Below are 17,885 nucleotides of genomic sequence, written 5' to 3' on the forward strand. Positions count from 1 at the left end.
CAGGTTTCAGAAACTTCCACAATACTGGTAGTATTTCATACTGAAGTGTGTGGAGGATTATGATTAAGAGAGGTACCAAGTAGGCAATGGGGAAATGCGTGTGCAAAAGTGGGCCATATAAAACATGAGCTCCACAAGGTTAGTGTGGTTTCAGTTACTCCTCAGCTGGACACCTCTATCGGTGGAGCACACCCATTGCGCAGCCCGACTATTTTGAGGGGGGGCTTCTGGTGGTATGTCCTATCCTCCCCTCCTCCCCCCATTCTGTCGGTGGTAAATCAGTCATTTGTAGATCTCCACTCTCACCATTACAGTATTTTGGCACGTTTGTCTGTGATATCCTCGGACAATGATGATGACCACTGGTTGTGCACCAGTTTGAAAATATGTCAAACTTAGATTTCTTAATAAAAATAGATCCACAAGAAGACAAAGACTTTGTTATCATTTTATTGAATATTTGTGATTTTTTATATTTCCAGGACTATTTTCAACACTTTTTTTCCCCACTATATTTATGCATTAGATGATGGAACAAGGAAAATACAGTTTTTACACAATGCTGTTCCATATAGTTAAAACTCTAATGATAACTAGTCTACATACATTAATACATAAAACATGACTGTATACATCTTTAGCACACAATAACAATGGAGGAATCAAAATATGTACAAATACATCAGAATACACCTTGAGTGGTCCGGTGGTTTCAGGAAAGTCTGAGAGAAGAAACGGTCTGAAATAATTTTCACTGAATCCCAAACTAATGAACTTTGCTCCCTTTCTAGACATATGCAAGAGCCATATACTGACTATGTCTGCCCTGAAGAGTTTGTCAATAAGAAAAATGCCTATTATACTTGTGCGTTACTGTTTATATGTCGATGTGACATGCATAGGACTGACATGAAGCTATTCTATGTTAGTAAGATATAAAGGCACATTAAGGATAAGCGATATTGGGAGCTATATTATGATGAGATGAAAATCTTTCCTCCTCAGTCCACAGATTTTAGACAAGACTGCTCACTTTGAGACACAATTTTAGAACTCAAGCCTTTAATCCTCTCTCTTTATGACAATACAGTGAGACTGATTTCCCACCCAGAAGCCTGGGATCATGTTCTCTGTAAAGGGGTTCCTAATCTCCTGCAATATGGTGACCTCCCGTTCGTCTGAGGCCTCCTCGCCCTCCTTCGCATCAAACACACCATAGAAATTGAGGACACCGGCAGGCTGGTCGAGATAAACACCAATTGTGGAGCATCGAGGTAAATCCTTGATCTCCTTGCTGTGGCCGTTGTGCCAGGCAGTGTAGCTAGAACCACACCACCCTAAAGCCCACGACTCGTCATTCTCTCCCAGGCCGCAGGACCCCGCTGAGTTTCGCCTTCCTGCTTTTTCGTATGCAACTCCCACCACCACCCATCCAGAACAGTCCACCTCCCAGTAGCTTCGAAAGCCGAAGATGCCTTCTTTGCAGAGAACCTGTTGGAGCGAGGACAAGAACGTCAGTATGATTCAAAGAAGATATAACATAACTTGTGATTTACGACTGTTCTCAGTGGGGAAAATTTAATGCATCGCGTTAGAAAGTCAATCTGTCCAAGACCTAAATAAACTCAAGATACCTTTGATATTTAATGCTGTGGCTGGTGTTTTATAATCATATCGGTCTCCACATGAGAAGGCATGTTAATGACCACATACTCTCGTCTCAATTTACACATCATCAACTGGGCAAATCAGGAGAACCAAGATTCAAATACGGTAAAAAAGCAAAAGCAACTTAAATTAATCTTTATATTGTACCTGAGGGGAATACTCATATCTCTCCTCTCTGTCCAAGACAGGGCACGTTAAGTCATCAGTCATACGGGCCACTTTTACCCCACCAGCAGTGATCCACAGCTTCTTATTGGCCGTCTTCTCATCCAAGGTCAGGTTGATCCAGTCTGAACAAACAGGAATAAACAAGTCTTTAACAGAATATTTTGGAATCACCGAGTCGTACAGGGACATCAACAGGTCTTAGATAAAGTGCTCTCACGTTTGAGGAGATCAGCTCTGCATTTGGGCTCGGGGAGACTTGGGTCGTAGGATGCGATCCTCTCTAGGGAGAGCAAATACTCAGATATTATAGCATTTTTAGTGATGCAGTGTGTATATATATATATATATATATATATATATATATGTATGTTTGTGTGTGTATATATATATATATGTATATGTTTGTGTGTGCGTGTATATATATGATGAATACTGTGATAAAGTGTTTTTACCTGCAAGGGGATCTACAGGTTTGGCGTTTTTCTCTGAAAAACAACACAGAAAATATGATCTTAACCTGAACGACCTGCATTGCGATGAAAGCTGTTCGCTATGGTAGAAGTCACGCCTGTCTCAAGAGGTGGTGAGATGAACCTCTGCAAAATGGAGTATACTTAGAAAACCATCTGCCTCTGTCAGATCAGTGCATCAGCAACCGCATGCTTGTTGGAGCCAGTAGTTGATTCATGGCAGGCAGTTGGAATTACCGAGCCACATCCCATGCTGTGCCATTGGCTTCAGTCACACTGGACTGTAGTGTAAAGCTCGGAGCAGATTATCAGATGAGAAGAGAGACATGATCTGTTGGTTTGAATCAGATAAGCTGGCTACGTAGAACCAATGGCGGTAAATAACAGCCGGGATATGTTAGGAACGTCATCCTAAAAGTTCAAAATTCATTAAAATTTGTCAGATGGTTGTCAAATTTTCATAGCCAAGTGGGATGACAAACAGTCACACTGATTCATAGCTTTTCCTGAAGTAATAAATGATGAATTTAAGCTACATACCAGGCTAAGTATGTATGCCAGTATTGTAACTTACACTTTGGTGTCATGTGTGAGTATGCAGTGTCCAGTTTTTTTGTTAAGGACACGGATCACGAAGAGGGGACACTTTATCCTCGTGGCATTAAGATGTCAACATTGACAAACATAAGTAACGTGGGTGTTTTTTTGTTTTTTTTATAGTAACAAGCAACCCCTAAAATAAATGGCTTGTTTCATTGACACGTTAAACCTAACTGAGGACATTAGGGTTATCCCTGCAAATTCTGAAAAAAAATGGACAAACTATAAACACTTTAAATACTTATTGACAGGATTAAAGGTTTTGTGTGGTAAACACAGAGCCGTGGTCCAAGGTAACGCTGCAGTGAGCCAGCACATGTAAATCTACATGACATCATTATCTGCATTTTTCCAACCTAACAGATGGTTTCACGCTGCGCAGAATGCGCGTCACGTCTAAATGAGGTGATATTCATCTGCCTACTAGGGGCTGAAAGAGACTATGTGACAGTGCCAAGCCACCTGTCTGGTTATAGGACAAGGTGATGAAAATAACTGTTTTGTCTAGCCTCATTACAACCTGACACCCTACAAAATATTTAAGGCTGAAAAACACTCCCGATCCCACTGGGGAGCTCCGTGTGGGGCTTGTTAGCAGTGCTGGGGAAATGATTTGACATTTGATTTTTGGAAACGTCTCCTCACTTAATCTCATTCGGTGATAAGTAACATCAACTTCATCTGTGACATTTAATCATTTAATAAAATCAATGTTTGTGCTTTAAACAGGCTGGATAGTGACAGTATGATCAAAAGTCAGCAAATATACTGGAAGTCTATTTTAAACTTTTCTAATTTCCTCAGCAGGTTGCTGAGCGGGTTCGTATGAGTTCACTGCGGCCGACGCTTCGGTTGACGTCTCCCACAGCCTTTGCTCGCAGCAACAAGGGCTCTCACGGCTGAAACCAAAAATCTCGATCTATTTTCAAGAACAACGTCACACTGTACATACACCTGAGTACGTTAAATCTTTTTGAATACAGATGGTGTTGACACTTGCAGACCTTTGGTCCCAGGCAATAAAAACATTATATACACCAATAATGACAAGCATGAAATCACTCAGTGAATTACTGCAGTTTTCTTTTCACAGACATAAACCCCAGTGACCCATTCACTCAAGATCTGCCTCAGAGGGTGATAAAAAGCCTCAGCGCTGCAAGACACATTGGGGTTATTAAATCAGGACATAAAAGCAGTACAGCTGCACTGGAGGCAGCAGCGTCATTTGACAGAATCTTACATAAACTCATGAGATGTTCTATATTTTCCTAATGGAGCTAGAATTACATAAAATGTGACTTTTCGGAAAGCCAACTGCATCCACTGTCAAGACCAATGAGTAAAATTGATGCAAAATGTAACAGAAATTTACCTTTATTTGAATTCCTGGTGTTAGAAATGATCCTGTTGGTAGTAGGCATCTTGAGTTGTGGCTCCCTTTTTAAGCCGCTGCAGAGAGTCTCCCTTGGCCTGATGTCACCGGTCCTCTCGGGTACGCTGAGTCTCTGTTGGCTCCCCTGCTTGACAACTTAATGCCGCTCTTATATACCTTTAATGCAGGACAGAGGTGAAGAAATCATAACTGGTGGCGTGGACAAGAGCGTGAGGTCAAACTTGCCAATGGAAAAGAGGGAGAGGTGGGAGGTTTGTAATCTGAGCTGCTTATGTATATTTTTTTCCTTAAAAAGGTTAGATGGATGCTTCGATGTTTTCAGGTCACCCCCGGTTACCAAGTAAATCCCGCCCCCCCTCCCCTCTCACTCCCTGGACATCACAACCACTGATCTCTTCACATTGCCCAGTGACAGCATTGATGCATTGATGCTGGATGAGGTGGTTGGTTTATGCAAACACACTGACACCCCCACAAAAATGCACGCACGCGCATGCACGCACGCACACACACACACACTTCTACACTTCCTACTGATTTACTGTCTCTCTCACATACACACACAATGGCACTCACACACACTCAGGTGCACACACACTCGCAAATCCTGAGTATGCAGCTGCAAAGACTTAAATCTACGCGGGTGTGTTCCTGGTAGAGTTAGACATCAAGACATGTGAGGTCCGACAGGTGCTAATGCTATAAATTTCTGCATAATTACGTAACTTCATCCACTTCTTGGAAGTGTAAAAAAGAAATATGTACTTCAGATTACAGAACAAAGTTATGTAACTTATACTGTAGTGTCTCCATTGACGTACAAATATCTTGCCACTAGACTCAAAACAGATAAAGCTTTCTACAGTTTATCTCAGAAATTTAAAAAACAAAACAAAACAAACAAAACACTTACAATCTATAATGCTTAAAAATGTATTGCTGAGTTTTTGTACTGAGACCAGAAATCTCTCAATCCAATCAAAAACAGTGACTATTCATTCTGTCATCTGTCAATAACATCCACATCATCACTGATGTCCTGAGGAAACACAGGAGAGATACGATACACCAGAAAGTGATGAGATGACTCACTCATTTACACATCACTCTCTCCTCGATATTGCTAGCTTGCAGAGAGTGATGTGGAAATGTCACGGCCGGAAAAACAACCCAAGAAGATTATGGGAAGTGATTCAAAGCAGGTGTAAAAATTGATGGTGGGGAAAAGACAAGCTGGGGACTGCAATCACATAAAAGCCACAACCAAGAATAGAAAGGCATTTTTAAATTAGTTTTCCCTTAAACTACTGTGAACTACAACGAAAACAATTAGTACTGTAAATATTTTTGTGTGCACAAAATTCAGTTAAATTGCTATTAAATAAACTGTTACATAATTTTATCAAGGATGCATTAAAGGGTATATCTACAAAGTGCTTGGACAAACAACAATATTAAAGCAGACAACAAACAGAAAACAAAAACAAGAGCCACTCAGAGATTGAGGTGAAGTGCTCAGGCAGGAAACAGGCCGTGAAGGAAAATGCGGGATCATCTTTGGATTGCAGCCTCCACTTTGAGACGGCCACAAGGCTTCCACGACAGGATCTGAGGCTACAGACACATATAGGTTCACGTCATAGCTTAACCTAAATACTGCAAGGAAGGAGGAGGTTCCTAGGTTCACCATACCAGGCTTAACTACACTCGTGCCCTGCATTATCACATCCAGCATGTCCAACCATAAATGCCCTAATGCACATGTACCTGGGTTAAGAGAAAAAGCATGTCGCTGGTTGTAAACTGCTTGTCGTGATCAGGTCCCCACCACCCTCTGTGAATATGAGGTGTTTACTGTCTGAGGCTTAATGCCAAACTTCATGTCAAGGATCTCTCGTCCTTCTTGTGTTCCTGCCTGTCCAAGCAAATGACCCACTGAGGCACTTATTGCAGTGCAGCCAAGTCACTGAACCGAACATACCAGGCACTGTAATGTCCAAACCATCCCTTACAGTGTACTTTGACAGTAAAAAGAGAAGGGTTAAGGTCAAGAAGTTAATGGGTTTGTCTGTGTCACTGAGCTTCACCAGCTGTTCTCTTTGGAGGTTCACCAGCACGTCTTCCCCCAAAAAAACAGCAAATTTCTCTAATTATCAAGCTGATTGCAGCTAATATTAAACGTCCCAATTGGTCATTTAGGTCTGAAGTGGGAAACTTTTGTCTCCCCCTTCTGTCTGTGAAGTCAATTGCAAAACAGCTGTTGACTGTGGCAGGTCACAAGCTCCTCTGTGGCTTCCACAAACTGTTTGGAGTGCCACAGCCACCACGAAATAGCTCCTTTTACTTTATAGTTTGCATGTGGTGCTCCCAGAGCGCTCCCAGTGTGCTTTATTCTGCCCATCATGGGAATGTTGCACCGCAACACTGATTTCAAAACTTTGTATCATGTGAAATAAATGAAGACGTGTCTGATGGTGACGGGCTTAATGAAGATTGTGTGAACTTGCTTGTCAATGGGTGAAGCATGTCAGATGCTTATTAATGTGTAGAACTCCAATGTAATGTGAGATGAATTAAGGATTATCTTATCTTAATATAATGTGCTCTTTGAAGAGACATTAAGCAAATATATATGTGTATAAGCAGCTCTGAATGGCGGTGTCTGGAGAAGACTTGAATGTAGCAAATATTAATGTAATTGCTATAAATGCATAAAGTTAAATTACCATAAAAACTTATGTGTTTTTTTTTTTAAAACAAGCATTAAGAATTGAAAAATGCAACAAAAATACAATTAAAGATATTCAAAAGAACTCATTTGCAAGGTAAAATAGTTTGGAATAGGATTATGAACTTGCACTGAAGTGATCTTCACCAATGAACTGCTCTTCCAATGAACCTTTGTCCATCACTATGTGGTTGAATTGTACACCCTCGAGCATGTAACCCTCCTGTTCCCCCAAGACAACAGCATTCCTGAACAGGCATCGATTTCTGAGCCCACAAAGAGATGACAGGCTAATTGTACAAAGAAATGTAGGGATACTTGAATAAAATGTGGGTCAGGGGGTCAGGTGTTGGTGCTGACGCTCATGTGCTGGTTTGCCAGTGTCTGTAGCACGCCCATTCGCGAGCACATTATGACTGCATACCTGACCAAAATTTCTACAAGGAAGTCCCAGGGGCCTCCAATACCTTATTACCCTTTCCTGGGGGTATATAAAGAGGCAGTTTGCATCATCGCAACACAGCACCACTGACAGACGCAGACATTCAGGAAACCTCTATAGGGCAAGTAGCAATAAAGATGCCGACAAGTGCTCCGACGACGAGGATCATGCCTGCAGCAGGCAGAGTTGGTGAGTGAACCTCCCTTCAGCACAATTATCATTAGATAATAATGATTATGAGGGAGGTTTAAAATACAAAGTGGAGCTCAGAGAGCTGCAGCTAATACAGAGTCTGAAGTTAAATCATTGAATGTATCTTCATTTTTTGGGGCGATGGAATTTCTATGTTTGATTCACTGGCACTAAAAGCTTTTGCAGAATTGATTGCGTTTGTTGTTTTATTTTTCATATCAAGATCAAAGTAATGCAAAACAATGACATTCATGCTTCCGTTATGTTCACAGGGAAAAAAAACAAGCAAGTGGATTCTCTTTCAGGTTAGTTTCATTTGCATGGAACAAGCAAAGTAAAACACTTCTATATACTCTTTAAACACACTGCACCACACTCACCTCTGCTAACTTTCTTTCTTTCTTTTTTTTTTAAATACTCAGAGAAGACCCCCGACTACGATCCCAACGCCCCCGAGCCTACCTGCCGGGCTGATCTTCTGAAATGTAAAATGAATCATTTCCCTCGTGTTGCAGCACTCAGCCACATTTCTATGTCCTCACTCTAAGAATAACTATTTCCCCTCTCTCTGTCTGGCTTTGCTTGTAAAATGTCTACACCCTACAGACTGGTTCAACCTCTCCCTGGATGACAAGACAGCCAATAAGATGCTATGGATCACAGAGGAAGGATCCAAGGTGTCACGTATGACGGATACTGTCACCTGTCCTGTGCTGGACAGACCAGAGCGATATGAGCATGTCCCACAGGTACGTCTGGAACAGTCCTCTTGAATGACCTATTAATTATTAATTATTGCAAGGCCTAAACTAATAAGCTCATGTTTCTCTTCAAGGTTCTTTGCAAAGAAGGCATATTGGGCTTCAGAGCTTACTGGGAAGTGAAATATACAGGATGGGTTGTTGCCGGAGCGGCCTATGAAGGTGCAGGAAGGAGGGGAGGCGACGGGCAGTGTGGGCTGGGGGAGAATGAGCAGTCCTGGGGTCTCGGGTGGGGGGGGTCGCACTATCAAGTCTGGTACAACGGCCTCAGCAAAGAAATCTGGGATATTCCCCAATCCACCACGATGGGGGTGTACCTCGACCAGCCAGCCGGCGTCCTCAATTTCTACGCCGTTGAAGAAGTGGAAGACGGAGCCGACGTGCACAAGGAGATCCGTCTGCTGCGGAACATCAAGAGCTCCTTTCAGGGCAAAATGTTGCCCGGTTTCTGGGTTGGACAGAAATCCTCATGTTTGTTGGTGAAGAAAGATCAGTAAAGAGAGGCATTGGTCTATTGCAGAACCATTTTCATACATTTCCATTAAGGTATATTTAACATATCATGTTTGTTTGTTTGGGGGTTTTATATATATATATATATATATATATACATATATATATATTAAAAAAAAGATTTGCAGATCATATATGCAAAATCTGTTGCTGGAAAATTAGCTATTTTATTGCACTGTTTGTTGTTTGAGTGTTTCTGTATCCACAGCTTGTTTGATCAAAGTTGAATGTTATATGCTTTATAGTGTAGTCTTGTCACATAGTACATTTTTGAAGCACTGTCCACTGTTTATTCTGGCATGACAGGCATGTTGGAATCTGTATTTTATAAATAAAGAAATATTTATTTGCAACCCTTCATCTGAATTAAACTCATTTTGAAGTTTAACCTCTGGACCATCGGTCATTATGAAACATTTACAAGAAAAAATATATATTAATGGCATGTGTTATTTTTATTAAGTACATAGATTTTTTTTCTGCCTTTTAATAATATGAAATGGCTATTATGTCCTGGATAAATATTAATTATTTAGGCTTTCATAGGTTTTCAAATGATTTAAAGCAATAATGACCTGTTCATTGAAAACCGTTGACATGAAAAGTATAAATACATATCTATATATGTACATGGGTACACACATAACCGTCTCCACAGGAGCTATGCTACTGTGTTTCAGCAGAATATGAAGGGAGAATCCATCCTCCGTGGAACGCTAAGTCATGATGTATAAATACAAGTTTACAGTAGTGGAACATCCATCCATCAATGTCAAGTCAAGCATTTGAACTATACCATAACTTCAGCTGCTGTGGAACTTTCATTCTTCACCTTCCTCCTGTTAACACCGAGAGCGGGAGGATTACAACGGTGACGTAAAAGGAGATCCTGAAAAGCCGCAAACAAGGCAACATGTGACTAGAAGAAACAGGGTCAGTGAGAGAGTGTTCATGGAGGCGATGAGCTCCACAAAGATGGTGGACTAAACTTAATGCTTTTATTCTCATTATGCCAACTAAAACAGATGACAGTTGTCCATGGTGTTATCTACCTGTCTCATTTTACCAAGAACAGTAAAACCTTTGGTGGCTCCAGAGAAGAGAATGAGACTCAACAACTGCACTTATGCAACATGCATCCGTGCCAAGTGTAATTCCTGCAGACATGGAGCTGGGTAACTGGACCATGAGCGAACTACCTCAGAATTGGTGTTAGATGCCTCGTTACCTCTCAGACAAACATCAATTCCCCCAGTGAACAGGCAGCAAAAGAAAGCACTCAGTAAACCGGGGAGGTTGAAGGCAAAATACAAACACTCTCCAAGCTTGTGGCTTTTTACAATATACCTGTACGGTCTTTCTCACAAGCAAAATCAATTCACGAAAAAAGCCAATCATGAAGTTGAAGTTCTATATTAAGTTCTATTTCCTCAGTGGAAGCCACATTAATGGCATCACACTCTGAAAATACGCTCAATAAAAACATGAAGATCCTAAACTCCCAAAGCCAATTTTATTTGCAGAAGAAAATCAAACATTGAAAATGAATTTCAGTGTGTTACTGATATATTTCTGCACTGGATCCCACAAAGGTCCTCAAATCTGTGACTTTAAACATATAAAAAAAACCTTGTTTCAGCAGCTAAAGTAAAGCAGATGTTTAGCCTTTTATGAGATGTTGTCCTACAGATTAAACTAGTTGGTACATGTATTATTAATGTGTCTGAAAGTAGCACTTTGTAATGAAACTCTAAAAAAGCCTATTGTAAATATTCAACATGGTTAGTGACAATGATGGCTGTGAGGACATTGTGGAAGCAGTGCCGGGAGGCGAATGCTCACATCCGGAAAACCCCCTGAAATTTTTTTTATTAAAACAACAAATTGAAGCCCAGAAGACCAAGTGAAACAAAACATACACCAGCACACTAAAAGCATCCTCTATAAAGACATTGAACAATTACATTAGATTGGCTGAACCCCCCCACACAAAAGTTCCCAAAAAATGTATGTAATGTAGTAATAATAATAATAATAATAATAATAATAATAATAATAAAAAATAATAATAATGTCAAGGTCACCTCACAAAAGTTAAAACCAACATAAAAAAACAAGACAAAATTAAATAAAACACAACAAAGGCAGAATAATTAAGAAAGGTGAGACGTAAAGGTGAGAATATATATAAATGCAATTAAAAACAGATGAGTAAATTGTCTTTCTGTTTTCTTATGAATCCTGTATGACTTCATAGTGGGAGGTTGAATGGGATTAGACAAGTGTCTGTGCACTTAACTGAGTATTTATTTTCAGGAGATGGAAGCCAAGCTTATTCAATGGGTTGCAAAAACAAACTGTCTGTGTCTCCCCCCTCTGACTATCACTGGAAACAACAGGCCTGAAATTGTCAGTGTTTCCTGACGTATCATGTTTGTGTGTATTTTAGTATCCATCCATCTTCTGTCTTGTGTCGTCAGAGTCACGAGGCAGGATACACCCTGAACAGATGGTCAGTCCAACACAGGAGAAACAGAGACACACATAATCACTCACACACAACTATGGTCAATTTAGTATCAACCAATTAGCTCCAGCTGCATGTTTTGGACTGTTGAGGGAAACTGCTGTAACAAAATATGTTACAGTAATCTACAATGTAAATATCACTTTTCTTTCGACGCTTTAATTCTTGAATTCATTTTGATATTTCATCGACTTTTGTTTTACACTTTCGTGATTGCATTATTTATGGTATTTACTGTTTTGCACCAATCCCACCTGAACACATGCCTCATATTGTCGTAAACTATTCCTGGCAATTAAACCCGCCTCTGATTCTTCTGAGAAGAAAGCTCACACATGCACAGGGAAAGGACGCAGACTCTATACAGATGCATTCAGAAGCCTATTGTCTCTCTATGCACTGTGCAACCAATTACACTTTTTAATAATATCAACATGTCATAGTCTCAAAATTCTTGAATGTTTATATTCAAATTCTAAAAATGCAAACAAAAGATGTGGGATTTGTTTGTGTAGACCAGGGGAGTCAGATAGATTAGTTTAAGTGCAAAGTAATTGATTTTTAAAAAGCTCCCGTTCAGTGTGTTTTCACAAACTCTCCTTCGCGGTATGGCTTTCCTGCTAATGCTATTTGGCCAGCAATGAGGCAGCTGTCACTGCTACATAACTAGTCTGAGTTTGGCTGCCATCATGCAGTTCAGTTCTGGCTTTCGGTTTGGTTTGATGTCCTCAGAACCCAGGGGACATATTAAGAAAAGTTATTATCTTCATTTAAAAAGTCAAGAGAAGCATGCAAAATGCATGGAAGGGCCCTATTAAAACAGAGAGTTTATTTGATCAAATTATTGTTTTAGCAGACTGGGAAATACAAAAGGACCAGCGACAACTGTTAGTCCATTGAGACTGATTTTGGGGCCAAATATGTATATATTGGTACAGAATTTAAACAGGAATGTCACCCAATGATCCCAGGCTGAGAGAGACAGAGACACAGAGAGAGAGAGAGAGAGAGAGAGAGAGAGCGAGAGAGAGATGCCATAAACCTACAAGCACGATAACTTTAAATTCCAGCTACTTTTAAAAGTTTTGCATGACCATAAAACACCTGTAACATTTGTTACAGAAATAAGTTTAAAAAAACAAACAAACAAACAAACAAAAACGCACCTCATCTATATATAATTTGTCAGCCTCTAAAAAGGAATTGAAACCAACAACTCATAGAAAGGTGAGCTCAAATTGATGCTGACAAAGCAGATTTATCCATCTTGTTGCTGTCAGGAAGGTTTATTCAGATTATTAAGGCACTTCTCCACCAGTAAACATGAGTTTAGTTGAGTAATTATTTGGTGGAGTCAACCGCTGAGGCTAATGCTAAGCAGCACATAGGTAGAAATTAATTTACCATTTACCTTCAATCCAGTTGACATGATTAAGATACAATCCCCCAATGATCTGTATGTTACTTGCCAATACCATTATCGTTGGCTAATTAATATTACCATTTTTGAACTTTGCCTTTTTATCTCAATAAACTGTTGTTGCTGCTATAATTTCATCAAACCACCACCAGGTGTCTCACAACTCGCTCTTAATTTAACGCAACAATGCAGTCTATTGTAAAGCAAAGGTATAATCATGTTTAAACATTTCCAATGATGCTTCAAGCATATAATGAACAACTGATGGAATTCTGTCAAAGTGAGTTTTACAGCAACGCCTTATGCAACTTTGCCTCAGTATCTTCTCATGACAGTCAGAGTGACTTGAAGTATTTCCTGTCCGCTCCACTTTGACATGATGTCATTTGCTTCTGCTAACATGTGTACACTTGAATAGTCAGTTTGTGTGAGTGGCTACTTCAATGAGGTGTTGCAGGTGTTTGTTTCCTCTGCAGGGTTGTATTTTCTATGACTTTTCATCCATCCATCCATCCAATTTATATACTGATTGGTCATATCCAGGGCTGCAGGGCACTGGGGCTGATCCCTGCTGAAGAAACAATACACCCTGGACAGGTTCCCAGTCCATCACGTGGCAAACACATTACCACCTATGTATTAAAATCACCAGTTTACCTTTTATATATTTTTTGGACTGAACCCACAGGAAATCCACAATCAAGGAGAGCTTGGGTTGGGACGACTCATTTTTTCCACTAATAGCCTGGCTAGGTAATTTAACTAGCATGTTTTTTTTCCCTACAATTTAAGGTCAAGCAATTCCCAAAAACCTGTTTAATAACTATTCAGGTGATGTATGTGTATGGGTTCCATGTTTGTTTTACAGAGAGAAGTTAATGCATACTATATTTCCATCATGGAACTGATTTACAATTTAAGGTCTTGCATGATGTCTTATAATGCCACCAACGTTTCCATATAGTCCATTGTGTCCATACCATGTCCTCTCCTTACGTAAAGTCAATTTTCAAGCTTCACAGCTCAGTCGACAACAAATCAACTTGTTGACGACTAATAGCACCCACTAGTTGACGTCCCAACCCTGGGGAGAACATGCACACCCCACACAGACTCGATAATTCCAGTGTCAAACCAGGGAATGACGGCATTATTTAGCAAATATTTTAACCACTACATCACTTCAATTATATTTTGTGGCATTTTTATTTATTTTCTTTTAATTGTCATCAATTTAAAAGAGCTCAAGTTTGCATGCACCCTGATATGAAACAAGTTTTTATTAGCTGTGCTACTCATGGTGATTTTTGCTATTATAAATATTATAGGACTTCACAGAGGTGTGGGATTACATTTTCTCTCTTCAAATACCTGAATTTTGAAATTGCTCTCAAAAACATACATTTGTGATTAAATGCTGACTCTTAATTGAATAATGGTGCGAGCTTGAGTGTGCGTGTGCCTGTATCTCTGTGTCTGATTGACACAGTGGACACGGAAATGATTTCACAACAAAAACGTCAGGTTGATAAAATCACGTTAAATGAGAACCTTTAAGGAGACATTGTAAATAGAGTAGTGGTTGACAGTTTGGTAGTCGTTTAGTTCTGGTAATTGTTTATATGACATTTACTCACGTGTCCACAAGATGGAGCCATTGTCTCAGAGCACAACTGCAACAAGGCCTACAACTCGTGTTAATTAATTTGTCTTTCTTCAAATTTAGACTTCTTGTGTGGATTATTTAAATAATAATAATAATAATAATAATAATAATAATAATAATAATAATAATAATAATAATAATGATAATAATACAATTCATATTGTATGTAATAGAATAACAATATTTGTAGTTTTATTTCACTATACATGTATGCATGTGTGGGATTTAAAATCCTCTTAACTGAAAGATTAGTCGTGAAATGAAAAGAAAAAGCCTCCAAACCTTTTTTTTTATTTATTTTTTTATCTTTTTCAGTTGTATTGTGCAAATTCTTGTAGTTGACCACATTTGTAGCTTAATAACCGCAGCCACACTGTTCTGACAGCATCTGTGGTTTGTGTAGCACTTTAACAAGCCAAGACCCTATTAAAAATACATAGTACAATAAAATTACACACAAAGCACAGGATAGTGATAGTAATTAATGTAAAAGCACCATAGTACACAAATCAATGTAATATACCCATATTGCCCACCAGACAGTGAAATAATTGGTCAGTCTTTAGTGTAAATTGCCAAGCTGTTGCAGTGTAAAGACACTGCTGCTGGATTTCATGTTTAAATTAAACCATCCAGCACAGCTAAAAAATTATTCTGGTCTCTTTGCTATAAAATGAATTCAGTGTGCATGACCAGCCAGACAGCATCATTTTCTCTGTTAACCCCCCCCCCCCCCCCCCCAATGAAAAAAAAAAAACACATTTATTTTTTTCTTGCACAAGACTCTCACAGATTTCAGCTGTTAATGTGAAGCTCTGAACAGCAGCCATACAAACAACTCCCGTCAACACCTGCAGTACACACAGCGAGAGCAATAAAATCTGGTAAAACAAGGTCATAATGTTAGCAGATGTTATAAGATTTCATTTTCTGCTGGGAAAATGAAAAGCAAATTCCAAATTATATCTGTTTCTGAAGTGAGCTATCTGTAAGAGTCCCCTGATATTTATAGTTGGCCTCAGATCCAATTCTCTTATCAGATTGTTGAGTGGGTTTTGGAGCAGCCTGTAAACTTCGAAAAAATTTATTGCACCATGACACAAAGTCACCAACAACACAGTCGAGTCTCCTTCTGTGATCCACTAAAACTGCCAGAATCATGTAGAAACATGATGCCCAAATGTTGGCTGTGGCAGACGTGCATACGAATGGAGACACTGCAGGAGAAGTAGACATTGGACAGAAACATGAACACTAATTATAAAGACTGTACAGAAGTAAACTCTCTTTAGATCGCAACAGCAGTTAATAATAATATCTGTAATTTATTTAACTGCCTTAATACCTATAGCATTTTTGATATAAATACAATGTAGCAAAAAGTCTCTTTTGTACAAAAAAAATGGCCACAAACCTGATATTGTATGCACACATTTTGGTATCTGATGTATTTACAGGAAGTGCATTTCCTCAGTTTCCTCTTGTCGCGAACGCAACCAAACAAACACAGAAACGATAGAGTTTTCTGCGGATTGTTTCCTGTGTCAATGGGCTTTAATGCTCCCTCACGTCAATATTGGTAATCATGTTATACTTATTGATCCGCCGCAAAACAAACGGAAACTGAAATTGCAATCCATACGCATGAACATGCAATCATCACCATGTTTCATTACCAGGAAGTCAGCATTCTCCTAAAGATTGATGGGCATCAGGGGTGTTGTTGTTGTGTCATAGGTGAGGTATTCAGGTGTGGGCATTGGTCAATGACAACATGAGGGGGAATCCTCATGCTGTCATACTAAACAGGAGTGATAATAGGAAATACAAGTACACACATTCAGGATTTTTTTACTTGGAAATTACACCATGTAAAGCAAAAAATTATATCAAATGTTCTTGCGGGGGCTCCATTTATCTGCATCCTTGCATATTCTGGACTAATCACATTACATACATGCCATGGTGACTGGAGAAGATTTATGTCCATGTTGAATTTCCATTTCATCTCTTCTAAGGAGCTAAACTGCACAAAATGCTCTCTGAGAAACTTAATATACCTGTTTCTCTTCCCCATCTGTCTTTCTTACCGCGCGTGCGCGGTCTCCCTCACCAATGCCACACTCTGAAATGCTTTGTGGTTTTATTTTTTGCATCAAGGTTATTTTAAATGACTCACTCTACTTGTCATGTAGGTGCTTAACGGTTCACCACTTCACTGCTCTGTCACTATCACTGCGCAAGAAAATCCACTCACAGCTACAGTCGAGCATGATGTAGTTGTTTTTTAACTTCTCCAAGGATGACAGGCAGACATTACAGGAACATTATTATTTTTTGTTGCTTTCTTACATGAGACGTGAAGATCAATACCCCTTGTATAAACATACTGCACCTGCAGGTTGTTACTTTTAGACTGGATCAATGGAGCCCGCTTGCTTGCCGTCTAAACAATGACATCTGTCCTGCTCTCAGCCCCACTTGCTTTATTTATCGCCGTGCATTTCACTCGAGGTATAACATTCATGCTATAGATAGCCGACAGCCCTGTGTGGTGGTGTCTGTCGACTGACATCGCTGCCCCTTCACGGATTCACACTTTGACCCCGTCTGCAGGATACTTGTCTCCACAGCGGCTCCGGCTGATGCATGCACATTTCTGCTCGACGAAGAGGGAGATGACGACAAGTAATGAAGACATGCCTAAGACCTGAACCCGGGCCATGAGGTGGTGGTGACTGGCGAGCAACAGACTGACGCTGCAGCATGGGGGTAGCATAATAAGAGTGCACTCCCACTGGGTGTGACCAACCCACCATTTTCAGTCTGAGTCTGATTTGAGTTCTGCCTTTGGCTTTAAGGTCTCATTTGTTCCACAAGTATTAGGAGATGATACTTTCTTGCCTGCAGTTGAGAGCAGCTACTATTTGTGATAACATAAAAATACAGAAACTCTTAAAGACATGACATATTTAGACTATATGATGCAAAAAATGTTTACACGTTACAGTGACAATTACCACAGAATGCAATGTTTTTGAAGTAATTCACACTATTGTTAGACGTTTCATAGCATCTCTGTACTTTAATTTGCATTAATAAGAACTTCCCATCTTGTTTTAAAGCCACTGTGACATTCACATGAAAAAAGAAAAAAGATGGGTGATACTACGGTATATGTATTTACTTGGAAAGAGCCACTGAAAAAAAATTGTTGTGACATTGCAGGTCGGATCAGATAATACAATTACACCAGTGTTAAGTGTCTCGAGCATTAGCGGTGTGGTAAATTAACTTTCAAGCTCAGTCGTCCCGGTTTGCATTTTCTTCTTAA

General features: G+C 39.6%; 2 protein-coding genes across 2 annotated transcripts; one reads left to right on the top strand and one right to left on the bottom strand.

The window, feature by feature from the left end:
- Positions 1-435: 435 nt before the first annotated feature.
- LOC308145863 (stonustoxin subunit beta-like) lies at positions 436-4,612 on the bottom strand. The gene is made up of 5 exons (XM_080517450.1): positions 4,282-4,612; positions 2,289-2,321; positions 2,054-2,116; positions 1,816-1,958; positions 436-1,491 (listed from the first exon to the last, which is right to left on the bottom strand). Exons 1-5 carry the CDS (start codon positions 4,328-4,330, stop codon positions 1,063-1,065), a joined length of 717 nt encoding a protein of 238 aa, XP_080373576.1. The 5' UTR covers positions 4,331-4,612; the 3' UTR covers positions 436-1,062.
- Positions 4,613-7,562: 2,950 nt separating this feature from the next.
- On the top strand, positions 7,563-8,922 carry LOC308145869 (tripartite motif-containing protein 16-like protein; the record flags this gene model as incomplete). Its single annotated transcript, XM_080517460.1, has 5 exons — positions 7,563-7,661; positions 7,937-7,969; positions 8,087-8,149; positions 8,271-8,413; positions 8,500-8,922. Exons 1-5 carry the CDS (start codon positions 7,610-7,612, stop codon positions 8,920-8,922), a joined length of 714 nt encoding a protein of 237 aa, XP_080373586.1. The 5' UTR covers positions 7,563-7,609.
- Positions 8,923-17,885: the final 8,963 nt, after the last annotated feature.

Source organism: Blennius ocellaris (genome assembly GCF_963422515.1).
Source record: "Blennius ocellaris genome assembly, chromosome: 21".
Lineage (NCBI taxonomy): Eukaryota > Metazoa > Chordata > Actinopteri > Blenniiformes > Blenniidae > Blennius > Blennius ocellaris.

Excerpts from the sequence above, each read along its gene's own strand:
- LOC308145863 (XM_080517450.1), bottom strand. The coding sequence starts at position 4,330 with ATGCCTACTACCAACAGGATCATTTCTAACACCAGGAATTCAAATAAA. Across the intron at positions 2,322-4,281 it reads CACCAGGAATTCAAATAAAG|AGAAAAACGCCAAACCTGTA; the intron begins GTAAATTTCTGT and ends GTTGTTTTTCAG. Across the intron at positions 2,117-2,288 it reads ACCTGTAGATCCCCTTGCAG|AGAGGATCGCATCCTACGAC; the intron begins GTAAAAACACTT and ends TGCTCTCCCTAG.